At 38.5% G+C, this 24317-nt stretch overlaps 3 protein-coding genes across 16 annotated transcripts in view; 1 reads left to right on the top strand and 2 right to left on the bottom strand.

The window, feature by feature from the left end:
- LOC105286847 (DNA-binding protein P3A2) lies at positions 1 to 16943 on the bottom strand. Of its 10 annotated transcripts, none has more exons than XM_020034136.2 (9): positions 16661 to 16943; positions 12414 to 12471; positions 12217 to 12345; positions 7832 to 7956; positions 7069 to 7494; positions 6661 to 6966; positions 5134 to 5274; positions 4779 to 4923; positions 1 to 2713 (listed from the first exon to the last, which is right to left on the bottom strand). In XM_020034136.2, the coding sequence occupies exons 3-9, from the start codon at positions 12332 to 12334 to the stop codon at positions 2382 to 2384; spliced, it is 1593 nt and encodes a 530-aa protein (XP_019889695.1). In that variant the 5' UTR covers positions 12335 to 12345; positions 12414 to 12471; positions 16661 to 16943; the 3' UTR covers positions 1 to 2381. The 10 variants fall into 10 exon arrangements, with proteins under 10 accessions (XP_019889695.1, XP_026829298.1, XP_026829294.1 ...); XM_026973497.1 differs by having other exon boundaries at positions 12193 to 12345; XM_026973498.1 differs by lacking the exon at positions 16661 to 16943 and adding an exon at positions 16214 to 16351 and having other exon boundaries at positions 53 to 2713; positions 12193 to 12345.
- Positions 16531 to 22244, top strand: LOC105286846 (5-demethoxyubiquinone hydroxylase, mitochondrial). Its single transcript, XM_026973506.1, is given in 3 exon segments — positions 16531 to 16719; positions 20477 to 20631; positions 21665 to 22244. Coding segments are annotated over 3 exon segments (759 nt in total). The 5' UTR covers positions 16531 to 16552; the 3' UTR covers positions 22102 to 22244.
- Positions 17806 to 24317, bottom strand: part of LOC105284966 (protein shifted) — a 15579-nt gene continuing 9067 nt past the window's right edge. For 4 of the 5 annotated variants that reach the window (XM_026973505.1, XM_026973504.1, XM_026973503.1 and 1 more), the window contains 2 exons: positions 20307 to 20402; positions 17809 to 20181 (listed from right to left, as the gene is read on the bottom strand). In XM_026973505.1, the coding sequence (XP_026829306.1) occupies positions 19955 to 20181; positions 20307 to 20402 (323 nt within the window). In that variant the 3' untranslated portion in view covers positions 17809 to 19954. Of the gene's footprint in view, positions 20182 to 20306; positions 20403 to 24317 lie in introns of all 5 variants that reach the window. The other variant, XM_026973501.1, reaches the window with a different exon arrangement.

Below are 24317 nucleotides of genomic sequence, written 5' to 3' on the forward strand. Positions count from 1 at the left end.
TTTAGAAATTGATATGAATATATAACATGGAGATTGGGATATACAGCAGCAATGTCATATACACATACGTCTATAATTATCTAAAGTCGTAATACACATTTCGTTTTCGAATGACATTCAACTTAATTAATGTCCCGCGTGCTTTGTTACAAACAACAGAGGGAAAATATAACTTTTATCTTACACGTGAGTACTGAGATATATTACATCGTTAATGTAGCAGCCCTGATTTTAAGAAAACAACGTAACAATTAATATTTAGTCATATAATACGGTTTTAATAATTACTTTTTTTTAACCTCAACTATTTTTCCTATAATGTTATAAAAATCTCTTTGGTATCATTATACGCGTGATTTTCAGGGGCAGTTTGTTGTTTCAATGTTACGACCTCTCAGGAGACAGGTGTCGCGATACGCTTTTTGTATACAACTGTGATAAAACTTAAATTTACAATTACTCATGGTGGAATAATTTTTAACAAAAGTGTGTACACGTATCATTATAATCGTTCCACAATATACAATGTTAATTACGTACAAAGGAAAAGCTGGGAAAAATGAACTTCTCAAACCGAGAAGAAAGTGAAATAACTGTAATGGAAGATAACGTTCCAATTCTCGTAATCGCAGCATTGAAACAAGATTGCACGCAAAAAAATACACCATTTTGCTTTAGATACATTATATAAAAATGTGGATTAATGTTTTAAATACCACATGACACAGTCCAACTATTTAATGTAAAATAGGGAATCGATATTTTTGATTACCTTCAAATGGAATGAAGGATGGTACATCAATTCTGGTTTATAGTGGCGCGTACCCTCTTAGAAAATTAGTGCATAGGTATTTCATTGTATTGTAATTACGATTATTCTTTCAAGACCGAGAACGTTAAATAATCTTTTATAGAAATATAATATGTGTGCTATATACTTTTTTTTTCTTTTTATCGCGTTGATAAAAATCGCACGATTATCTTTATCAATTATACTGATTAAAGTATGCGAGTAGCGCAATATTGATTCTCGTAAAATAAAACTATGGACACACGCCTCTCGTCGATGCGTGAATTGAAGATTCAAATTCGTACATTTCGTTTTATCGAAAAAACATACATCTTATATCCTATTTGTACCCGTCAGAAATGCTTAACTTTTCTGTCATTACTTCTACTATCGATCCTTTAAATTTATATATATATATATATGTATATTATGTATATTATGTATATTATGTATAGGGGCTCTTTCGCTGATCTCGACCACCTAGAATATCTGCGTGGTTTTTAACAATAGGAAAAAATATGTTTTTACATATTTTTTTTGTAATATATTTGGGAGCGACGAAATCCAAGTGGTCAAGATAAACGAAATACCCTGTACATCGTTACATCTGCGATAAAAAAGAATGTCATCATGAGATAATCTCTCTATACTAATGCTGAAAATTTTTAAGTGGTCGAACAAATGCAAACAGATCCAACTTCGAGCTCAAACTCGAAGTACTTTATCCAAACAGATCGATCATGCGAATCTCTCTGTCGAGATCTATGTCTGAGCCCTACTATAATACCCATAAAAATAGGTTCGTAATTTTTCCTTATAGACAGATGATCGATATCTTCAAAGATAATTAGAGTCAAATTGCGACTTGTCTCGATTACTTCCAGGCACTCGCGAATTGAGTGAGCTCTGTGCCTTTTCGAGTTTTCAAATTAATCACCTTACGAGCTATTAAAATCTAAAAAGAACGAGAAACGGGAAACATTTGATAAATTATTTTGCTGTTGCTTTGAAAGCGATCGATCTGCGTGATAAATTATACTAATACGCATTTTCTCGTTCGAGAAACGTATCATACCTTATCGAGTTAATCAAGAATAAACTTCTTTGGTTTTCCTCACTTAAATCTAGATGACAAAGTTTTCTTTTATCTTATGTGGTAACGGAAAATAAATTATTAAATTGCCTTCGATAAATAACGCGAGATGTAATGACAATGGCAAATTATCCGTAAAAATATAAACATTATACATTCGTCGGCTACGACGGGAAATATCTTCGAAATTAATGCTACGTCTGAGAAATCGGATATCCTCGATCTATGATGAACCTCGAGTACAAATACGATTTATTCCTAATCTGATCAATCGATCATGCACTCGTCTCACTTTCGGTTATAATCGCTGTTCGATGATGCAGTCAATAAGACACACTACACAGTACAGTGACTCGAGAAAGAAAGGAAAAGAGAACACAACACCAATCGTTATCTCGTAAATTCTTTCGCACTTTTACCCTTCCCGTCCATCATCCGTGATGATGCGTGTAAATGATACAAAGCAATTTCGGATTAACTAGATTACACTTAACACTTTTATTCCGGGCTAGATACCGTTTGTTGTTGTTGACTATCCTCATCCTTGACAACTTCGGCCTGCATAGCTTTCGTCAGGATGTTGGCGTCCTTTAACGATATCACTTGAAGGACCTGATGCTCACCGGCGGCGTTTATCATGGTCATTGGATGACCCTGTATAGTGACAGCTTCGATGGTGGTGTCTCCGTTTCCTGGCTCGACTTTCGGTACTTGAACCATCGGCGTTACCACTTGCATCGTGCCGTCGCTCTGAATATTGGCTACCATAGTTTGATACATACTGGCGGACACTGGCACAGTGATCACTCCCGAGACCGACACGGGGTATCCTGAAACAAACAAATAACCGGTCCTGTGCTTTGCCTGTGATCAGGCGAATACGATCTCTGTTACAAAACTGAAAGTAAGGGAACTGGCCAAATATCTCGATTGTACTCACAATGCGACAACGTCAAGAAGCTGTTTGCAAAGCGCTAAAATTAGGTACGAACCAATAGGTCTGTGCACGATTAAAGTCGTGTTGCTCGCAACTACGCATTCCGACAATTTTAGCTTCACTTCGACAGTTAAAATAATTACAACTTTATGGGAGAATCGAACGTGTACCGGATTATCAACCCTTAATTTAACACGACTTCTTGTTCTTTTGATTTATCCAGAAGAGGAGACAAAATTTTATTTCTGGCGTCATCGAGTAAAAAGATAAGTAAAAAAACCGTCGCTTCCAGATCGAAAGATAAAGGAAACGGAAATGAAAGAAGCGTGGAACAGAAGCAGCGATGACCACCATTACGCAGACGTGTAAATTAAGGGTTAAAAGTCTGGCAAAAACAAAACCGCGCGTTGCATAAATATCGAGTAACTAAAAAAACACCAAAATAATGTCTCATAAATTTGGATGTATTGCGGAGAAATCAAAAGGTACAATTAAATAATTCCTTTGTCACATCCAATTAACTTCGCGCAGAATGGAAATACAATTTATGCTCTAAGAAAATGTAAATGTTACGAGGGGCAGGGAATGTTTAAGCTGCTTGTAAAACTTTTCAGTCACGTGGGTGACAAGTTCAAGAAGCGCGTAAACGCTCCAGCACATCGATATCGTGTTACAATCCTGTCACTTATCTCAAGCAGCTTAAACACAGGCTGCTAAAAACGTAATGCTTACAAAATAATGAAACATCAACAAAAAATACTCTATGTACAGCAAGTTTATTTCTCTTCGTTTAATTAAAAGTAGCAATCAATCTTCGGTAATAATGGTAAGTAACGGTCGCGTATAACAGTTTCTTCCGTTATCGTGATACGTGTAGTCTGTTTATTAAGTCGAAAAATTTTAAGAATCCAATGGTGATACGTCTCTCTTTCTTTTGTATATAATTACATGTACATCATACGTTCTTCTTACTACTTGCATAAAACTTTCTCAACTATATCGAGACCATCACGAGTCGCGAGTGAAGAGATAACTAAAATAAGGAAATCGAGGGATTTCATAATTTTCCATGAATATGGCTATATACGTGCGAAAAGTGCCTGATTTAACGTTTAAAAATGCAAATTCGTTATTTTTTCGGTCTCGACCAAGCAGTTTATAAAAATCCTAATTGGCACGAAGTGACCAAATGTGATCGCTCACACACACACACACACATATATATATATATATATATATATATATATATATATATGTGGTAAAATGTGAAATCAGAATAATTCCTTTTACTTACACATAAAATTGAATGTATGAATGCTATGCAATTGTACCCGCATCGATATTGACACGCGACACGCGATTTACCGATTCTTTTTGATTGACACGAAGCAGCTGAAACTATATAATTCAATCGAGCGCATGAGATGCGATAATACACCTGCATATTAAGTGTCACGATTAAAAAAAGTATATACATGCATATTACATATAAATAAATTTTATTCTCTTATCTCACGCGACAACCGCTGGAAACTTTTAGGTATAAAGCAATATCTATATATATATTTATTATATATATATATATACGTGTATACGTCAAATATATCAACATATCTCTCTTTTGATTAATACTTTTGCACGTTCTTTGCTTGAGCCACGCTTAAGCACACCTTGGATTCTTAAAGAACAGGCTTCAAATAAAGCTGTGCATAGCTCCATGTATAAAATTGCTATGTACATATACAAGGCAAATACATTAACTAAATTCCAGATCCTACTTCGTAATACAAAGTAGTACAACACATAGAGACATGATTTCTGATTGGAGCATAGCAGACAGCATGCACAAGTAATCAAAAGAAAAAAAATATATATATATCCTGGGCCAATGGAAACGAGTCACTGTTCAAGTAGCTCCTGGCCGGCGACGGTGCAGAGCCTATAGAAAACTGTTTTACCGTGTCCATCTTCGCCGGTCAGGATGATCTGGCCGTCTTGGCCTAATGTCGCTTCCGTAACGGTGTTCAAATCAACTGCCACGCTACCCTCGGTGCCACCAGCCACTTCTGCCAGTGCTTGCACCTCTCCTTGACTTGTATGGATCTAGATACAATCACAAATTAATTGAGCATCATATAAAAGTGGCGTAATTACTTTTTTTTTACTTTTTCCTTTACTCGTTACTCTACAAAGATTATATTGGCATCAACTTGACTCTTAAAAAAGGACATGGAAACATCTTGCACAATACAGTACAGGAAAAGAATATTGTAATGCTCGTTATATAGATTAAAAGCTCTGCAGAATACTTACGGTGGCAACTCCTTGAACTTGAGCCGTCGTACCATCTGGCAACGTGATGATCGGAGTGCTAGGATCCACTTGTAAGATGGAAACTGTACCGTCCGGATTGGTTATTGTCTGCAATACAGCTGTCGGATATTGGGCTGTCATCTGTTGAACAATTGTAAATTAAATTACTGAAGTCAGCATTGTCACCGAATTGCATTCCAAAATTCTCTAGGATTCATCCTAAAGAGAAGAACGAACAAGAGCTGCTGATTTAAAATTCCGTTATAGATCCCGTCAGTAGCGATTACCCACGTAACACGTAGCTTAACACGTGAATACTCTTTAAAGTAGATTTTGAAATTTTGGAATGCAGTTCCGAGACAAAGTTATACTCGTAAAACTGGATGCTCTCTAATTAATAACGGAAATGTCTTAGAGAACGCATCCTATTTTAATAAAAACAAAACGTGATATAAAATGGAAAAAGGCAGATGCAACTCAAATAAGGGAAACCAAACACATCAACAGAAACGCGTTGCTTTTCATAAGGCATTATCCGAATTCTCCTGATTGAAAGCTCTCTCTACATGTAAAATATATATACAGGGTGTCCCGGGTTTTAACCGACAAACTGCGGGAGCATATTCTACTAGTGGAAATAAGAAAAGTTTGCTTAGAAATGCTTTATTACAAAGTTATAAACCAATATTGAAAAGAAATATCAGATAAGTAACAACGGAACATAGTGTAGAATTTGGAAGGTCGAAGATGTTTACGTTACGTGTATTCACGTGTATTCATGTTCACTATGTTGAAACGATTCAGTATGATTGTTACTTTCACAACAGTAGCCGTTAGATTTCAATCGTCGTGTCAACTAGCAATTACTATCAGAATGCCAAAAGTGTTTTCAAATGAGGAATACACTGATATTCATTTCGCGTACGGATTCTGTGACGGAAATGCACGAGCTGCCGTACGAGAGTATCAACGTAGATTTCCTAACAGGAGAGTACCAGATAGATTTAAAGCAACGAATTACTAATTCAGTTACTGAGATGCAACAAAATTTTCAGGAATGTCGCACTGTAACAAATTCTGTACTACGTCGAATGTCTAGCTTGTATCGATGTGCAAGGACAACATTTTGAAATGCGTCACTAAATCATTGCGTAGATAATTTATATTTTTGTGAAAAAATCCGTTGTTACTTATCTGATATTTCTTTTCAATATTGGTTTATAACTTTGTAATAAAGCATTCCTAAGCAAACTCGATATAAGAATTTTTTCTTATTTCCACTAGTAGAATATGCTCCCGTAGTTTGTCGGTTAAAACCCGGGACACCCTGTATATATATATATATATGGAAACAACATGACGAATAAAACTGAGATGTTGAGAAAAACTACGGGCCGAAAGGAGAAATAGAAAAGTATAAAAATGCTAATAGAATATCTTGAATGGATAAAAGCGATCCATGAAATCCATGTTGTTTCATGCAGAAATTCTATTTTCATTTCTTTATCATACTCCATCCACTCCCACCTGAGTGGCAGTGGCAAGAGCTGTGGGAGACGCGGCAATGATTTGTGCTGGCGAAGAGTTTCCCTTAGATGAATCCGTGCTGTTCAGGCGAACAACTCCCACCGTCTGTTGCTGCGACTGCTGCCCTCCGCCACCTTGCCCCTGACTCGACGAGTGCGACGGATGCGACGATGAATGGGGCGTCGCTTGTTGTATTATAACGTTAGATTTGTCGTCCTCTTCGTTAAACGCTGGTAGAAGATCTTCCCTTCCGTGAAATTTATAACAATTTATTACAATTTGCCGTAGCGCGTGCGTCCACGAGATCTGAAATTGATTCGACAACATTATCCCTCCGCTCTGATTTTTTCCAAACTACTAACTGTGCCCTTTCCGTTTATACGAGACAAGAGCTTCTTTCTGTTTTACCTTCTGCTTTTCGTCCTCCGACCGCGCGTCCATCCGGACATTTGCCCAGGGCAATTCTTTGGGCCACCATGGAGGTCGCGTGCTATCTCTACCCCAGCCTGGTTTACCACGGCCAGTGGAATATTTTAACATCAGTGGTATGAAGGCCCTGAGTTGCGCCTGTGTCATTTTCTCCACCGGAGTCGGTATACCGTCGATTATCAGCGGTGGTAATTCGTAGAGAGATGGATCGTCCTGTGCGGGCGGTGGTGCTTGTTGCGCGAGTGCACTCTCCAGCTCTTCCATAATAACGTTCTTTAAATTCTTAACTACATCCTCCAATGGTTTCGCCCCGAACACTTTGTAACTACTATTTGGTTTGCCCGGCGTAGCCACTAATACCACTGCCTGTTGTCCAACTCGCGTCGCAAATTCGTCGATGGTTTGCTGCAATAGTTTCATGTTCATGTGACATGTTGGAAAGTTCTCGAATAAATACTAGTAGCACGTTTTCGCCTTATTATTGGTATTTTTTTCGTCGTGCAGTTTCAACTGTTCGCGTTCGGACCCCGATTCACGCACGCATGATACTTTTAATATTTTCTTCGAGTTATAGTGACTTTTATATTGCTACGGTGTCGTGAATGTTACGTTACCTACGAATACACCTCTCGCCTTGCTAATAATCGAGATGATCACGATGATAAAAAGAATGTACTACATTAACAATATGAAAATCTTGGCGCATTAGCAGATGATGAAAGAATATTTTTATTGCACTTACTCGCAGCTTCCTTAAAAGCCTGTTCTGTTGTCTCTTTCTGATACTGGGATTAGTCTCGAAGCTATGTGGTCGTTTCCGCTTTTTGGCCGAGACAATTGCAGCTGCGGCAGCTACACCAACTGGTCCTAAAGATTGTTTAATGCGGAAGAAGTGTTACGCTATCACAGCCCTGCATGCTCTGATACGTCAATGTAATGAGTTAAGGGGGGAGCCTGCTTTAGAACGTTGAAAATAAGGTATAATTTTACGAATTTTTTTGGAGAAACTATACAGCGGATCATTATAAAACTTTGATGCATTTATTAGTGCATGTTTAAAGATAAAAAAATTATTTTTTTATTTGAATATATCGCCCGTAGAGGTCGTCCTGGAGGCATCTTAGTGCAGCCGGCATTGCAAATTGGTGAGCATTCTCCCGCCTCCAAATTTCATTCAAACTGAAAAATTGAAATATTTTCTCGTTATTTATGAATTCCCATCGTCGATGAACCTTTAATATTCATAAAAACATTAAGTTAAACAATTAGTTTTGCATGAAAAAGTTCAACAACTTTGCCTAAAAATCGTACTTTTGTGTTCTAAGCTCCACCATTTTGGCACTTTTCAACTTTTTTCTCCTCTCTTTGGTTCATCGACGATGGGAATTCATAAATAACGAGAACATATTTCAATTTTTCAGTTCAGACGAAATTTGGAGGCAGGAGAATGCTCACCAATTTGCAATGCCGGCGACGCGGCTGCACTAAGCCTTTTCCAGGACGACCTCTACGAGCGATATATTCAAATAAAAAAATAATTTTTTTATCTTTAAACATGCACTAATAAATGCATCAAAGTTTTATAATGATCCACTGTATAGTTTCTCCAAAAACAATTCGTAAAATATACCTTATTTTCAGCGTTCTAAAGCAGGCTCCCCCCTTAAGGGCATGCTGGAGTTGTTAGTGAACTATTTTTTCACTATAGCGATGGTAATTGCACTTTCGAAAATTCTCTTTATTGCTTGTGCAGAATAAAAAATCCTTTTCCACAAATGAAGTATAAATAGAAAGAAAGTCCGCTCTACAGGACTTTATACTCAAAATGGCAAAAAGTTAAAAACTTGAATTTGTCTTTTCTAACTTTGTTCCATTTTGAATATAAAGTCCTGTAGAGCGGACTTCCTTTCTATCTATACTTCATTTGTGGAAAAGGATTTTTTATTCTGCACAAGCAATAAAGAGAATTTTCGAAACTGCAATTACCATCGCTATAGTGAAAAAATAGTTCACTAGCAACTCCAGCATGCCCTTAAGGGGGGAGCCTGCTTTAGAACGTTGAAAATAAGGTATAATTTTACGAATTTTTTTGGAGAAACTATACAGCGGATCATTATAAAACTTTGATGCATTTATTAGTGCATGTTTAAAGATAAAAAAATTATTTTTTTATTTGAATATATCGCCCGTAGAGGTCGTCCTGGAGGCATCTTAGTGCAGCCGGCATTGCAAATTGGTGAGCATTCTCCTGCCTCCAAATTTCATCCAAACTGAAAAATTGAAATATTTTCTCGTTATTTATGAATTCCCATCGTCGATGAACCTTTAATATTCATAAAAACATTAAGTTAAACAATTATTTTTGCATGAAAAAGTTCAACAACTTTGCCTAAAAATCGTACTTTTGTGTTCTAAGCTCCACCATTTTGGCACTTTTCAACTTTTTTCTTCTCTCTTTGGTTCATCGACGATGGGAATTCATAAATAACGAGAACATATTTCAATTTTTCAGTTCAGACGAAATTTGGAGGCAGGAGAATGCTCACCAATTTGCAATGCCGGCGACGCGGCTGCACTAAGCCTTTTCCAGGACGACCTCTACGAGCGATATATTCAAATAAAAAAATAATTTTTTTATCTTTAAACATGCACTAATAAATGCATCAAAGTTTTATAATGATCCGCTGTATAGTTTCTCCAAAAACAATTCGTAAAATATACCTTATTTTCAGCGTTCTAAAGCAGGCTCCCCCCTTAAGGGCATGCTGGAGTTGTTAGTGAACTATTTTTTCACTATAGCGATGGTAATTGCAGTTTCGAAAATTCTCTTTATCGCTTGTGCAGAATAAAAAATCCTTTTCCACAAATGAAGTATAGATAGAAAGAAAGTCCGCTCTACAGGACTTTATACTCAAAATGGCAAAAAGTTAAAAACTTGAATTTGTCTTTTCTAACTTTGTTCCATTTTGAATATAAAGTCCTGTAGAGCGGACTTTCTTTCTATCTATACTTCATTTGTGGAAAAGGATTTTTTATTCTGCACAAGCGATAAAGAGAATTTTCGAAACTGCAATTACCATCGCTATAGTGAAAAAATAGTTCACTAGCAACTCCAGCATGCCCTTAAGGGGGGAGCCTGCTTTAGAACGTTGAAAATAAGGTATAATTTTACGAATTTTTTTGGAGAAACTATACAGCGGATCATTATAAAACTTTGATGCATTTATTAGTGCATGTTTAAAGATAACAAAAATTATTTTTTGATTTGAATATATCGCCCGTAGAGGTCGTCCTGGAGGCATCTTAGTGCAGCCGGCATTGCAAATTGGTGAGCATTCTCCCGCCTCCAAATTTCATCCAAACTGAAAAATTGAAATATTTTCTCGTTATTTATGAATTCCCATCGTCGATGAACCTTTAATATTCATAAAAACATTAAGTTAAACAATTAGTTTTGCATGAAAAAGTTCAAAAACTTTGCCTAAAAATCGTACTTTTGTGTTCTAAGCTCCACCATTTTGGCACTTTTCAAGTTTTTTCTCTTCTCTCTTTGGTTCATCGACGATGGGAATTCATAAATAACGAGAACATATTTCAATTTTTCAGTTCAGACGAAATTTGGAGGCAGGAGAATGCTCACCAATTTGCAATGCCGGCGACGCGGCTGCACTAAGATTTCTCCAGGACGACCTCTACGAGCGATATATTCAAATAAAAAAATAATTTTTTTATCTTTAAACATGTACTAATAAATGCATCAAAGTTTTATAATTATCCGCTGTATAGTTTCTCCAAAAACAATTCGTAAAATATACCTTATTTTCAGCGTTCTAAAGCAGGCTCCCCCCTTAAGAAAAATGCAAATGCTCTTTGAGAGAGCATCTTTGAATAGTATCACAAAGAAAGTAATATTAATAATATTAATAAGTTACATTGACATATCAGGAACACACAAATGTACCTTTAGTGATTTAACAAAAACGCATAAGCGGCAATGATATAAAGCGCTTGAAATCTAAAACCACAAAAAAGCTCTAATATCATAAACGATTAATTTTGTCATATACGAAACCATTGTTCAATTACGACATACATAACTGAACAATAGTTACGTATTGTTTCTTCTTTCCTTCAGAAAAGTTAATTTTCTGAAACATCTTCTTTCTTCTTGCAGTAATAAACATTGCTTAAAAGTGGATAAAAATGTTTAAAGAATATACAATTTTTCATTTACGAGCGCGCGCGAACATACACACACACACACACACACTCTTGCTTCAATACAACTTACTTCAAACGCACAATTTAGATGAAACTAATGAATCAGATTGTATTCATAACTAAAATAAATTATTAATGTGGAAGCAAACTTATATCGCCTTTTTCATTTCTTAAATTAAACTGTACTGTTTTTCAGTTCATCTCAAATTTTTTATGACAATCGCGTTCTTAGGACATGGACAACATACAATGCCATAAAGTCTAATGTTTTCATTATAATAATAAATAGTGAACAAACCTTTATGCCTCTGTTTCATAATGAGAAAAAGGTAATTTGAAATCATTTTTAATTTAAATTTCCAGGCTATGATTACAAGGGTAACTTGATTAAAGTTCGCTACAAATACAATCTAATCTTCTTGTCACGTGGCAACATGGAGAAAGTAAATATACAGTACGCACAAATTGTGTAAAATGTAATAAGCAATCATTATACAAATTTTATAATAAATAAGATAAATTGGCACATAAATCATATAAATAGATAAATAAAACTTTAGTAAAAAAAAAGAACAAGTAATGTTGTTTGGATATTATGCTATGGCATAGGAATGATATTATTGAATGATTTATTGCATAAATTGCAGCTTATACCGTATGCATCTAATGAGTAGACAGATGAACCATCTGCAATCATTGTAAAAGAATTTTGCAAATATGAGATACGTTTTCACCAAAATTAGGCATGACAGATAAATTTTGTTCACAGAGAGTTACCTACAATGCTTTAAGGATGTACACCTTATGCTTGCTTCATAAGACAAAGCTTGATTAAAAGATGAATAAAAGAAAGAAATGAAAAAGCAAAAAAATGGAAATCACCATTAATGGGTTTGATTTGCCAACCTGCAGCAGCGAGTTGAGCTGTAACGTCGTCTCCCATTGCAGCTGTGATGAGATCTTCATCGTAAGCATCCGATACCCCGGTACTGTCATCATCATCGTCGTCTGAGATTCGGTCCATCGTGCCAGATTCTGCATTAGGCAGAGACACCATGTTTTTGTCGTCGTCACCCGTTTTGATATTTTTATATTGCAATTACCCGTTAAGACGTTGCAACGTTGACTTGGCAGTATCAATTTCTTCTACATTACCTGTACCTAGTATGACAGAATATTCAAGAAATTTTAAAACAATGCAAGAAAATGGCAAGAAATTACCATTGCGCGTAAATGATACATGATGTTTATCATTTGAAATCATCAATATAATTTGGCAGGAATTATATAAACAATCAAGTTTGCCTTTCTGTGTCCTCGGAACAAGTACCATACAGAATCAGATATACATATATGTGTGTGTGCGTGCGTGCGCTCACACACACACACACACACAACACATAGTAACATTGTAATTGTTAAATCGAGTATATCTAAATAATTCAGTATACTCTACTTGCATTGCATCAAGAGGTAGAAATGTAAATATTGGAGAACGCTAATTTAAGAATTGTCTGATTTAACTGGAAAAATAATGTAGACAATATTATCGGCAAACATCTCATACCCAGTAAGCAAAATGTGTGCAATCTGCCGGCAGATTGGCAACAGATTACTGCAGAAGTTGATAGCAAATTGGCATCCGTTATGTCCGCGTTAGGATAGTGATCTGCCAGCAGAGCCTGCTAACAGACTCTGACGGCAGGTTGGCGGCAGAAACCGAGCAGGATCTGTTAACATCTGACGGCAGATTGACGGCAGAAACCGAACAGAATCTGCAGCTTTTGGCCATTCATATTTACGATATATTAAGGGGGGAGCCTGCTTTAGAACGCTGAAAATAAGGTATATTTTACGAATTGTTTTTGGAGAAACTATACAGCGGATCATTATAAAACTTTGATGCATTTATTAGTACATGTTTAAAGATCAAAAAAATTATTTTTTTATTTGAATATATCGCCTGTAGAGGTCGTCCTGGAGGCATCTTAGTGCAGCCGGCATTGCAAATTGGTGAGCATTCTCCTGCCTCCAAATTTCGTCTGAACTGAAAAATTGAAATATCTTCTCGTTATTTATGAATTCCCATCGTCGATGAACCAAAGAGAGAAGAAAAAAGTTGAAAAGTGCCAAAATGGTGGAGCTTAGAACACAAAAGTACGATTTTTAGGCAAAGTTGTTGAACTTTTTCATGCAAAAGTAATTGTTTAACTTAATGTTTTTATGAATATTAAAGGTTCATCGACGATGGGAATTCATAAATAACGAGAAAATATTTCAATTTTTCAGTTTGGATGAAATTTGGAGGCAGGAGAATGCTCACCAATTTACAATGCCGGCTGCACTAAGATGCCTCCAGGACGACCTCTACAGGCGATATATTCAAATAAAAAAATAATTTTTTTTATCTTTAAACATGCACTAATAAATGCATCAAAGTTTTATAATGATCCGCTGTATAGTTTCTCCAAAACAATTCGTAAAATTATACCTTATTTTCAACGTTCTAAAGCAGGCTCCCCCCTTAAAGCATGTGTTTACTTTAACACACTATAAATTGTTAAAAGAACGCACTTGTTTGTTTGTTAAATTAAAGTACATTTGGCTTGATGTGTCTTTCTGACAGTTCGTTGCGTAATCTCTCTCTTATTGTTAATTTATTCTAATCCGAAGTCCGAATTTCGCTTTCGAACTTCAGATTGCTTATGGCGTGCGTGAACTACGTGGACGCTGTCCATGGGAGCCTCTGTGCCGCGAGTGCAAAACTGTTCAGAAAAATTAATATTGTCATGCCAAGACGCGTATATTAACTTATATAACTGTTAGGCTAAATCTTAACATCGAGTAAGAACTCGACGCGTGCACCGCACAGCGGTGCGCAGCGAAAACACATATTCATAGCCGTGTAAATTTGAATACTGTCAAAAGCTGCAGATCTTGCTCGGTTTCTGCTGCCAATCCGCCGTTAGATTCCGCGCGCGCAAATCTTGCTCGGTTTCTGTCGACAATCCGACTTCAAGCCATGTTTGCGAATTCTGCTCGGTTTCTGCCGCCAACCTGTTCTTAGATTTTGTGAGCAAGCTCTGTTACATTTCTGGCACCAATTTGTCGAATTAATCGTTAACAACTTCTGTATCAAATTTGTTGTCTTTTGGCTGGCAATAGTTGATAGCAGATAGTTGGCATCATCTGCTTTCGGCAGACTTGGCTATCTGGGTAAGCAAAATGTGTGCAATCTGCCAGCAGATTGGCAACAGATTACTGCAGAAGTTGATAGCAAATTGGCATCCGTTATGTCCGCGTTAGGATAGTGATCTGCCTGCTAACAGACTCTGACGGCAGATTGGTGGCAGAAACCGAGCAGGATCTGTTAACATCTGACGGCAGATTGACGGCAGAAACCGAACAGAATCTGCAGCTTTTGGCCATTCATATTTACGACATATCAAAGCATGTGTTTACTTTTAACACACTATAAATTGTTAAAAGAACGCACTTGTTTGTTTGTTAAATTAAAGTACATTTGGCTTGATGTGTCTTTCTGACAGTTCGTTGCGTAACCTTTCTCTTATTGTTAATTTATTCTAATCCGAAGTCCGAATTTTGCTTTCGAACTTCAGATTGCTTGTGGCGTGCGTGAACTACATGGACGCTGTCCATGGGAGCCTCTGTGCCGCGAGTGCAAAACTGTTCAGAAAAATTAACATTGGCATGCCAAGGCGCGTATATTAACTTATATAACTGTTAGGCTAAATCTTAACATCGAGTAAGAACTCGACGCGTGCACCGCACAGCGGTGCGCAGCGAAAACACATATTCATAGCCGTGTAAATTTGAATACTGTCAAAAGCTGCAGATCTTGCTCGGTTTCTGCTGCCAATCTGCCGTTAGATTCCGCGCGCGCAGATCTTGCTCGGTTTCTGCTGCCAATCTGCCGTTAGATTCCGCGCGCGCAAATCTTGCTCGGTTTCTGTCGACAATCCGACTTCGAGCCATGTTTGCAGATTCTGCTCGGTTTCTGCCGCCAATCTGTTCTTAGGTTTTGTGAGCAAGCTCTGTTACATTTCTGGCACCAATTTGTCGAATTAATCGTTAACAACAACTTCTGTATCAAATTTGTTGTCTTTTGGCTGGCAATAGATGATAGCAGATAGTTAGCATCATCTGCTTTCGGCAGATGTGGCTATCTGGGGATACGCGTCGTTTACGCTGCTTATTGAATATGGAATATTATGTGCGACTTTGGAAAGGGACAAGCCACGTTTCGGTTCGTGGAAGAAAAACCAGAGGCAGGTCTGCGTATGTACATTTCGCACAACCGACGACGGAGAGGCCGCGTTCGCGTGGAGGTCTTCCGCGACGTGCACGCATCCTTTCGCTGGCTGGGATAGCACGCGTCCATGCGAGTACGGGAACGCGATTCCCGCCGCATCGTCAACTCGGTGCACCAGCAAGAACGTGCCGTCGTGTAAACGTAACTGATTACGGTAACGGGGACGGGGACGGGAACGGGGACGGGAACGACGACGACGACGACCGCGGCAGCGGCAACGGCGGCAGCAATTGCCGCGCGTTACTGATATCGCGTTTCCCGGTCTTCCACTCGCGACACCTCGCACGCGGAGGATTGACGGACGAACAAACGACAACAAGACAGCACGCGATAAAGAACGCGCGCGTAAGAGGCGGAGAGAAAAGGGGAGAGAGAGAGAGAGAGAGAGAGAGAGAGGGAGACGGGGGATATGCGCGTTTATTCGGGCTGATACTTTGGGGGGGCAATGAAAATGCGCAGGGCACACGCAAAGAGACCACCCCGGGTAGCCGCGGAGCTGCTCACGACGACTGCTCGGTAACGCGGAGCCGATGGAGCAGGCCCAGTGAAAATCGCGAGTTGCGTACGCACCTTGGTGTGTCCCGCGGAGTGGATCAGGGAGGGCTCAGGGCTCTCTGCGTCTGCGGCGAGGCGGCCGCCTCGGCTACGCTCTCGCACCACACCCCGCACACGCGGCCGTGCTCGCGCTTATCATCACCGGGCCGGTCCCGCGGCAGCGATCGCGACACTCTCGCCGACGCGTTTGCCTCAGGATGCGTGACGCGCCACAACGGTAGCCGCCATGGCCGGTATTCGGCGACGGGCGTATCGATCGGCACCGAGCGGGCCTCCATCACCACCACAACAAACGCGGCCACGGACCGGCCATCTTGGGCGAGTCTGCGCGATGCATGCCCGCCCGAGCAGACGATGCGGAATTGCTGCGATTTCGCGAACGCGCTCAGCGTCACGCCCGACCGACGCCGATCGGCGACCACTTACGCGCCAAGTACGCACCGCTGCCGCGCCAGCACTTACCATTTTCCCGCAGGAGTCGGCTAAACAACAGCAGCGATCCGGGCGAGCGCCAACGCCATATACATATATACAAGCCTGGGATAGCGCTATTGGCGGGAACCGCTGGGGCACGCGTCATGGCGCACCGCGTACGGCCGTCGCCATTGGTCGACGGGACACGTGACTACCGTTTGCGGCGCGACTGGACGCGACGTTCGGACGACATAACCTGTACGCCCTCGCCCGTGAAACAACTTGGGAATATTCGTCGTTTTGACGTTTGACGAGGCCTCGTCACGCGCCGGTGCGTATTCCTTCGTTCGAGAATAATCGCAATCGCGCGTGCAAACTCCGACCTACGCTAATCGCCGTCGCGTCTCGTGCGACGTAAAGTTACTCGTTCTCGCGACAATATGCTTATGAAATTTCTATAAAAATTTTCCGCATCGCATTCTACGGCTCGTTTATCGTTTAAAGGCACGAAACATTGTTTAAGCTAATTTTGCCAACTGCTTTAACACCTTTGTTGTTGTCACTGTTAGTTTATCGAAATGACTGGATAAGCAAAGTTAAAATACGATTACGCATTTTATAGATGGCCAAAGTTTGAAAATCTTGCCAAGATTAGTGGCAGTCAATTGTGGTATCACAATTTGTACTTCTATTTTGAAGTTTATAAATAAACTTGTGTGTCGGTAAGCTTTACGTCACTCTCCAGACGAGCGTTTTGCACAAGTGGCAAATTCACCTCGGAATTAAATTTATATTTTCCATGAATTTGTAATAGAAACTTACTCTCTTATTCATCTACATTTTATGCACACGAAAGAAAAGGAAACGTGGTGGCAAAAACGAGACTGATATGCTAAACTATCTTGCGATGATATTTTTTGATCATTAGAAAATTATTTTATGTATCTGTTTATTCTTTACCTTTCTCACAATAGTTGAGTTTTCTTGATATAAAAGTATCAATAACTAAATATAATAGTGTTGTAATATATTATATAAAACAGAGGAGCTTTACATATCACACATGAGACAAGATAAATTAGAAATTTTGCAAATTTTATATAACGATAGGGATCAATTGAAAGTTTTCGGGGCTTAAATCCTCGTTTCGCTGGCGTGTCCCTGGCCTTTGATTAAACAAACAAGAATTCTATGAGCCTTTGAAACCTGATGAGATTCTTTCTTTATTAGAATGGTATAGATCTTTGTTAGAATATGTGTCTTGTACACGTATTTGTTAGAATACGTATCTTGCGCACGTAATTTAAATATTGTATGGGTCTTTGAAGCAGTCGGTTGGTGTAAGATGCAACGTTAACCGCACGTTTTCAGTCTCTAAGCCCACAGCTTATTTTTATTACATAACTTTCCAAACCAACCAGGCTCGCAGAGACACGTGTTATCTGGTTGACAAGTTCCATTTTTACACGGCTTCGTTCACATGGAACGTTGCGACGAGCGTTTGTCAATTTCGCAATGATTGCCTTTAAATCCCTCCGGGCATCGGCATATGTTGTTCCCCCTACACCTGCCGCCACATCATTAGAAAATTATTTTACGATCTGTTTATTCTTTACCTTTCTCACAATAGTTGAGTTTTCTTGATATAAAAGTATCAATAACTAAATATAATAGTGTTGTAATATATTATATAAAACAGAGGAGCTTTACATATCACACATGAGACAGGATAAATTAGAAATTTTGCAAATTTTATGTAACGATGGGGATCAATTGAAAGTTTTCGGGGCTTAAATCCTCGTTTCGCTGGCGTGTCCCTGGCCTTTGATTAAACAAACAAGAATTCTATGAGCCTTTGAAACCTGATGAGATTCTTTCTTTATTAGAATGGTATAGATCTTTGTTAGAATATGTGTCTTGTACACGTATTTGTTAGAATACGTATCTTGCGCACGTAATTTAAATATTGTATGGGTCTTTGAAGCAGTCGGTTGGTGTAAGATGCAACGTTAACCGCACGTTTTCAGTCTCTAAGCCCACAGCTTATTTTTATTACATAACTTTCCAAACCAACCAGGCTCGCAGAGACACGTGTTATCTGGTTGACAAGTTCCATTTTTACACGGCTTCGTTCACATGGAACGTTGCGACGAGCGTTTGTCAATTTCGCAATGATTGCCTTTAAATCCCTCCGGGCATCGGCATATGTTGTTCCCCCTACACCTGCCGCCACATCATTAGAAAATTATTTTACGATCTGTTTATTCTTTACCTTTCTCACAATAGTTGAGTTTTCTTGATATAAAAGTATCAATAACTAAATATAATAGTGTTGTAATATATTATATAAAACAGAGGAGCTTTACATATCACACATGAGACAGGATAAATTAGAAATTTTGCAAATTTTATATAACGATGGGGATCAATTGAAAGTTTTCGGGGCTTAAATCCTCGTTTCGCTGGCGTGTCCCTGGCCTTTGATTAAACAAACAAGAATTCTATGAGCCTTTGAAACCTGATGAGATTCTTTCTTTATTAGAATGGTATAGATCTTTGTTAGAATATGTGTCTTGTACACGTATTTGTTAGAATACGTATCTTGCGCACGTAATTTAAATATTGTATGGGTCTTTGAAGCAGTCGGTTGGTGTAAGATGTAACGTTAACCGCACGTTTTCAGTCTCTAAGCCCACAGCTTATTTTTATTACATAACTTTCCAAACCAACCAGGCTCGCAGAGACACGTGTTATCTGGTTGACAAGTTCCATTTTTACACGGCTTCGTTCACATGGAACGTTGCGACGAGCGTTTGTCAATTTCGCAATGATTGCCTTTAAATCCCTCCGGGCATCGGCATATGTTGTTCCCCCTACACCTGCCGCCACATCATTAGAAAATTATTTTATGATCTGTTTATTCTTTACCTTTCTCACAATAGTTGAGTTTTCTTGATATAAAAGTATCAATAACTAAATATAATAGTGTTGTAATATATTATATAAAACAGAGGAGCTTTACATATCACACATGAGACAGGATAAATTAGAAATTTTGCAAATTTTATATAACGATGGGGATCAATTGAAAGTTTTCGGGGCTTAAATCCTCGTTTCGCTGGCGTGTCCCTGGCCTTTGATTAAACAAACAAGAATTCTATGAGCCTTTGAAACCTGATGAGATTCTTTCTTTATTAGAATGGTATAGATCTTTGTTAGAATATGTGTCTTGTACACGTATTTGTTAGAATACGTATCTTGCGCACGTAATTTAAATATTGTATGGGTCTTTGAAGCAGTCGGTTGGTGTAAGATGTAACGTTAACCGCACGTTTTCAGTCTCTAAGCCCACAGCTTATTTTTATTACATAACTTTCCAAACCAACCAGGCTCGCAGAGACACGTGTTATCTGGTTGACAAGTTCCATTTTTACACGGCTTCGTACACATGGAACGTTGCGACGAGCGTTTGTCAATTTCGCAATGATTGCCTTTAAATCCCTCCGGGCATCGGCATATGTTGTTCCCCCTACACCTGCCGCCATTCAGACAAGGAATGACACATTTTGCTGCAACAAAAATAATGTCGTGGTGAAAGCTATTTTCTGTTCTGACCCATCGTCAGGTCTTACGTGCACAGCTATAAAACGTTCTTTGAAGTTGATCTCTCGTAACATAACATGTCTATACTCACAGAATTCACAGCGCAAGCCAAAGTAGCCTTTCGTGCACTCGCACACGTCTTTTTGTATGCATTTGCCTCCGTTCAAGCACTTTTCGGTGCAAATACCTGTTAACAAATATTGTCATAAGTGTTTCTGATTTTTTGAAATTCACGTGTACGTTTTCTCCCGAACTTTATAGAAAAATGTCGCGTATCGGAGGTCTCGGAGCACGACTAGCCAGTACGTCGGCAGCTACGAAGGCACCTGGGAAGACATTGGACTCGATAATAAGGGTCGATCATGCTGGCGAATTGGGAGCTGATAGGATATACGCCGGACAAATGGCTGTGCTAGGTACCGTCGCTCGAACGAGAATAAATGTAGATTAACCCATTGACGCCTGAAAGTCCAAAATTTTCTGCTTACTTTCGATTCTCTTGAATGCCTATCAAATCATGAGCAATTTGACCAACAATGTATATCCTACTATTTTTGGGTATGCTCTTTCCGAATCCGTCGTTATATTTGCGTTTTGTCGACGTGGAAAAAAATATGGTTGCTTAATAAAAAGAAATACGAAAAAACAGTATTTTCGAGAAAAAATCTCTGTTTTTGGAATGGGATGGGAGTAGAAATGAAGTTAAGACCCCGTCCATCGATGGATAAAATAGTTGTACTTTAAAGATGCACATAAACAGAAGGTCGAAAACATCATGGCGGTGTCAAAATGACGGCAAAGTCAAGGAAATTTGTCAAATACAGCATTTTTTCGATACAATTCAACGATAATCGAGATTTTTACATCTAATTCATGATTCTAAATGATAAATTCGATAAGTCTACTTGATATTAGTTGATATTTTCACTCTTAAAAATAGCGAACTCTATATAGCAGCCAATCAACTCGCGAAAACATTGAAAATATGGAGTTTTTTCACTTTTCTCAGTTATCCTCGTCTGTTCTCGATCTAGTGTATCATCCTCTATAAATACATAAATTGGTAATAATAAGAGCCCAGTACATTCTAAGCCATCATGAAAAGTTCATAATCACCCCCGTCCCTCAGCCGTTAGTCTCTAACGTTGCCCGACTCTTACCACTAGGAGGTGGACGGAGAGAAGAGTCTTGTTTTTTTTGTATTCTTATCATTATTTTATTTTTTTTTCCACGTCGACGAAACTCAAATATAACGACGGATTCGGAAAGAGCATACCCAAAAATAGTAGGATGTACATTGTTGGTCAAATTGCTCATGATTTGATAGGTATTCAAGAGAATCGAAAGTAAGCAGAAAATTTTGGACTTTCAGGCGTTAATGGGTTGATATGTCAACCGTCCTCGCAAACAGAACGCCGTTTCATTTGACGATTCCATGCGAAAGCTTAGGCAGGACGCAAGTCGGACCGACCATACAACGCATGTGGGATCAGGAGAAACGGCATCGCGCCAAATTCGAGGAGTTGGTCCGAAAGTACCGGGTCAGGCCCACCGTTCTCACCCCTCTGTGGAATATCGCCGGCTTCGCTCTGGGTGCCGGTACTGCCCTGATGGGCGAGAAAGCGGCCATGGCGTGCACCGTCGCTGTGGAAACCGTGATCGTCGAGCATTACAACGATCAGCTGCGTACGTTGATGGAGAATAAGGGAAACGCGGACGTGGACGAGGAGATTCTCGAAACTATTAAGAAATTTCGCGACGAGGAGCAGGAGCATCACGATACCGGCATCGATCACGGTGCCGAGCAAGCACCGTTCTACCAGGCTCTCACGAACGTGATCAAGTTCGGCTGCAAAACAGCCATATCCATCTCCAAAGTGATATGAATTAAGGTGAAGAGCGTCTCCAAATGTTTCCCCTCGTTAAAGATACATGTATGTATCCTTAACACGTAGATTGTAAATAATATTACAAATATATACGATTGTACTTTGTACAAAACCTAATAAATTATCATTAGCTAGAAAGAGCGAATCTGTTAACGAATGTTTAATCTTTGCTTTTTCTGTAATTGTCTAAAATCGAGATTTTCGTCATTTCCGGAAATTTTCAGATTAGAGAAATAATGGGATTGGGTTTATCGAACCCTATACCCACAACATCTATTAAGGGGGGAGCCTGCTTTAGAACGCTGAAAATAAGGTATATTTTACGAATTGTTTTGGAGAAACTATACAGCGGATCATTATAAAACTTTGATGCATTTATTAGTACATGTTTAAAGATAAAAAAATTATTTTTTTATTTGAATATATCGCTCGTAGAGGTCGTCCTGGAGAAGTCTTAGTGCAGCCGCGTCGCCGGCATTGCAAATTGGTGAGCATTCTCCTGCCTCCAAATTTCGTCTGAACTGAAAAATTGAAATACGTTCTCGTTATTTATGAATTCCCATCGTCGATGAACCAAAGAGAGAAGAAAAAAGTTGAAAAGTGCCAAAATGGTGGAGCTTAGAACACAAAAGTACGATTTTTAGGCAAAGTTGTTGAACTTTTTCATGCAAAAATAATTGTTTAACTTAATGTTTTTATGAATATTAAAGGTTCATCGACGATGGGAATTCATAAATAACGAGAAAATATTTCAATTTTTCAGTTTGGATGAAATTTGGAGGCGGGAGAATGCTCACCAATTTACAATGCCGGCTGCACTAAGATGCCTCCAGGACGACCTCTACGGGCGATATATTCAAATAAAAAATAATTTTGTTATCTTTAAACATGTACTAATAAATGCATAAAAGTTTTATAATGATCCGCTGTATAGTTTCTCCAAAACAATTCGTAAAATTATACCTTATTTTCAACGTTCTAAAGCAGGCTCCCCCCTTAAGGGCATGCTGGAGTTGCTAGTGAACTATTTTTTCACTATAGCGATGGTAATTGCAGTTTCGAAAATTCTCTTTATCGCTTGTGCAGTATAAAAAATCCTTTTCCACAAATGAAGTATAGATAGAAAGAAAGTCCGCTCTACAGGACTTTATATTCAAAATGGAACAAAGTTAGAAAAGACAAATTCAAGTTTTTAACTTTTTGCCATTTTGAGTATAAAGTCCTGTAGAGCGGACTTTCTTTCTATCTATACTTCATTTGTGGAAAAGGATTTTTTATTCTGCACAAGCAATAAAGAGAATTTTCGAAACTGCAATTACCATCGCTATAGTGAAAAAATAGTTCACTAGCAACTCCAGCATGCCCTTAAGGGGGGAGCCTGCTTTAGAACGTTGAAAATAAGGTATAATTTTACGAATTGTTTTGGAGAAACTATACAGCGGATCATTATAAAACTTTGATGCATTTATTAGTACATGTTTAAAGATAAAAAAATTATTTTTTTATTTGAATATATCGCTCGTAGAGGTCGTCCTGGAGAAGTCTTAGTGCAGCCGCGTCGCCGGCATTGCAAATTGGTGAGCATTCTCCTGCCTCCAAATTTCGTCTGAACTGAAAAATTGAAATACGTTCTCGTTATTTATGAATTCCCATCGTCGATGAACCAAAGAGAGAAGAAAAAAGTTGAAAAGTGCCAAAATGGTGGAGCTTAGAACACAAAAGTACGATTTTTAGGCAAAGTTGTTGAACTTTTTCATGCAAAAATAATTGTTTAACTTAATGTTTTTATGAATATTAAAGGTTCATCGACGATGGGAATTCATAAATAACGAGAAAATATTTCAATTTTTCAGTTTGGATGAAATTTGGAGGCGGGAGAATGCTCACCAATTTGCAATGCCGGCTGCACTAAGATGCCTCCAGGACGACCTCTACGGGCGATATATTCTAATAAAAAATAATTTTTTTTATCTTTAAACATGTACTAATAAATGCATCAAAGTTTTATAATGATCCGCTGTATAGTTTCTCCAAAACAATTCGTAAAATTATACCTTATTTTCAACGTTCTAAAGCAGGCTCCCCCCTTAAGGGCATGCTGGAGTTGCTAGTGAACTATTTTTTCACTATAGCGATGGTAATTGCAGTTTCGAAAATTCTCTTTATCGCTTGTGCAGTATAAAAAATCCTTTTCCACAAATGAAGTATAGATA

This window comes from Ooceraea biroi, chromosome 10 (genome assembly GCF_003672135.1).
Source record: "Ooceraea biroi isolate clonal line C1 chromosome 10, Obir_v5.4, whole genome shotgun sequence".
NCBI classification, from domain to species: domain Eukaryota; kingdom Metazoa; phylum Arthropoda; class Insecta; order Hymenoptera; family Formicidae; genus Ooceraea; species Ooceraea biroi.

What these genes read in the sequence shown, in the direction of transcription:
- LOC105286847 (XM_026973493.1), bottom strand. Translation starts at nt 12,367, where the DNA reads ATGGTGTCTCTGCCTAATGCAGAATCTGGCACGATGGACCGAATCTCA. An exon ending in CGGAGGACGAAAAGCAGAAG is followed by an intron (nt 6,967 to 7,068) that starts GTAAAACAGAAA and finishes AATCAATTTCAG; the next exon opens with ATCTCGTGGACGCACGCGCT. An exon ending in AAGTTCAAGGAGTTGCCACC is followed by an intron (nt 4,924 to 5,133) that starts GTAAGTATTCTG and finishes GATTGTATCTAG; the next exon opens with ATCCATACAAGTCAAGGAGA.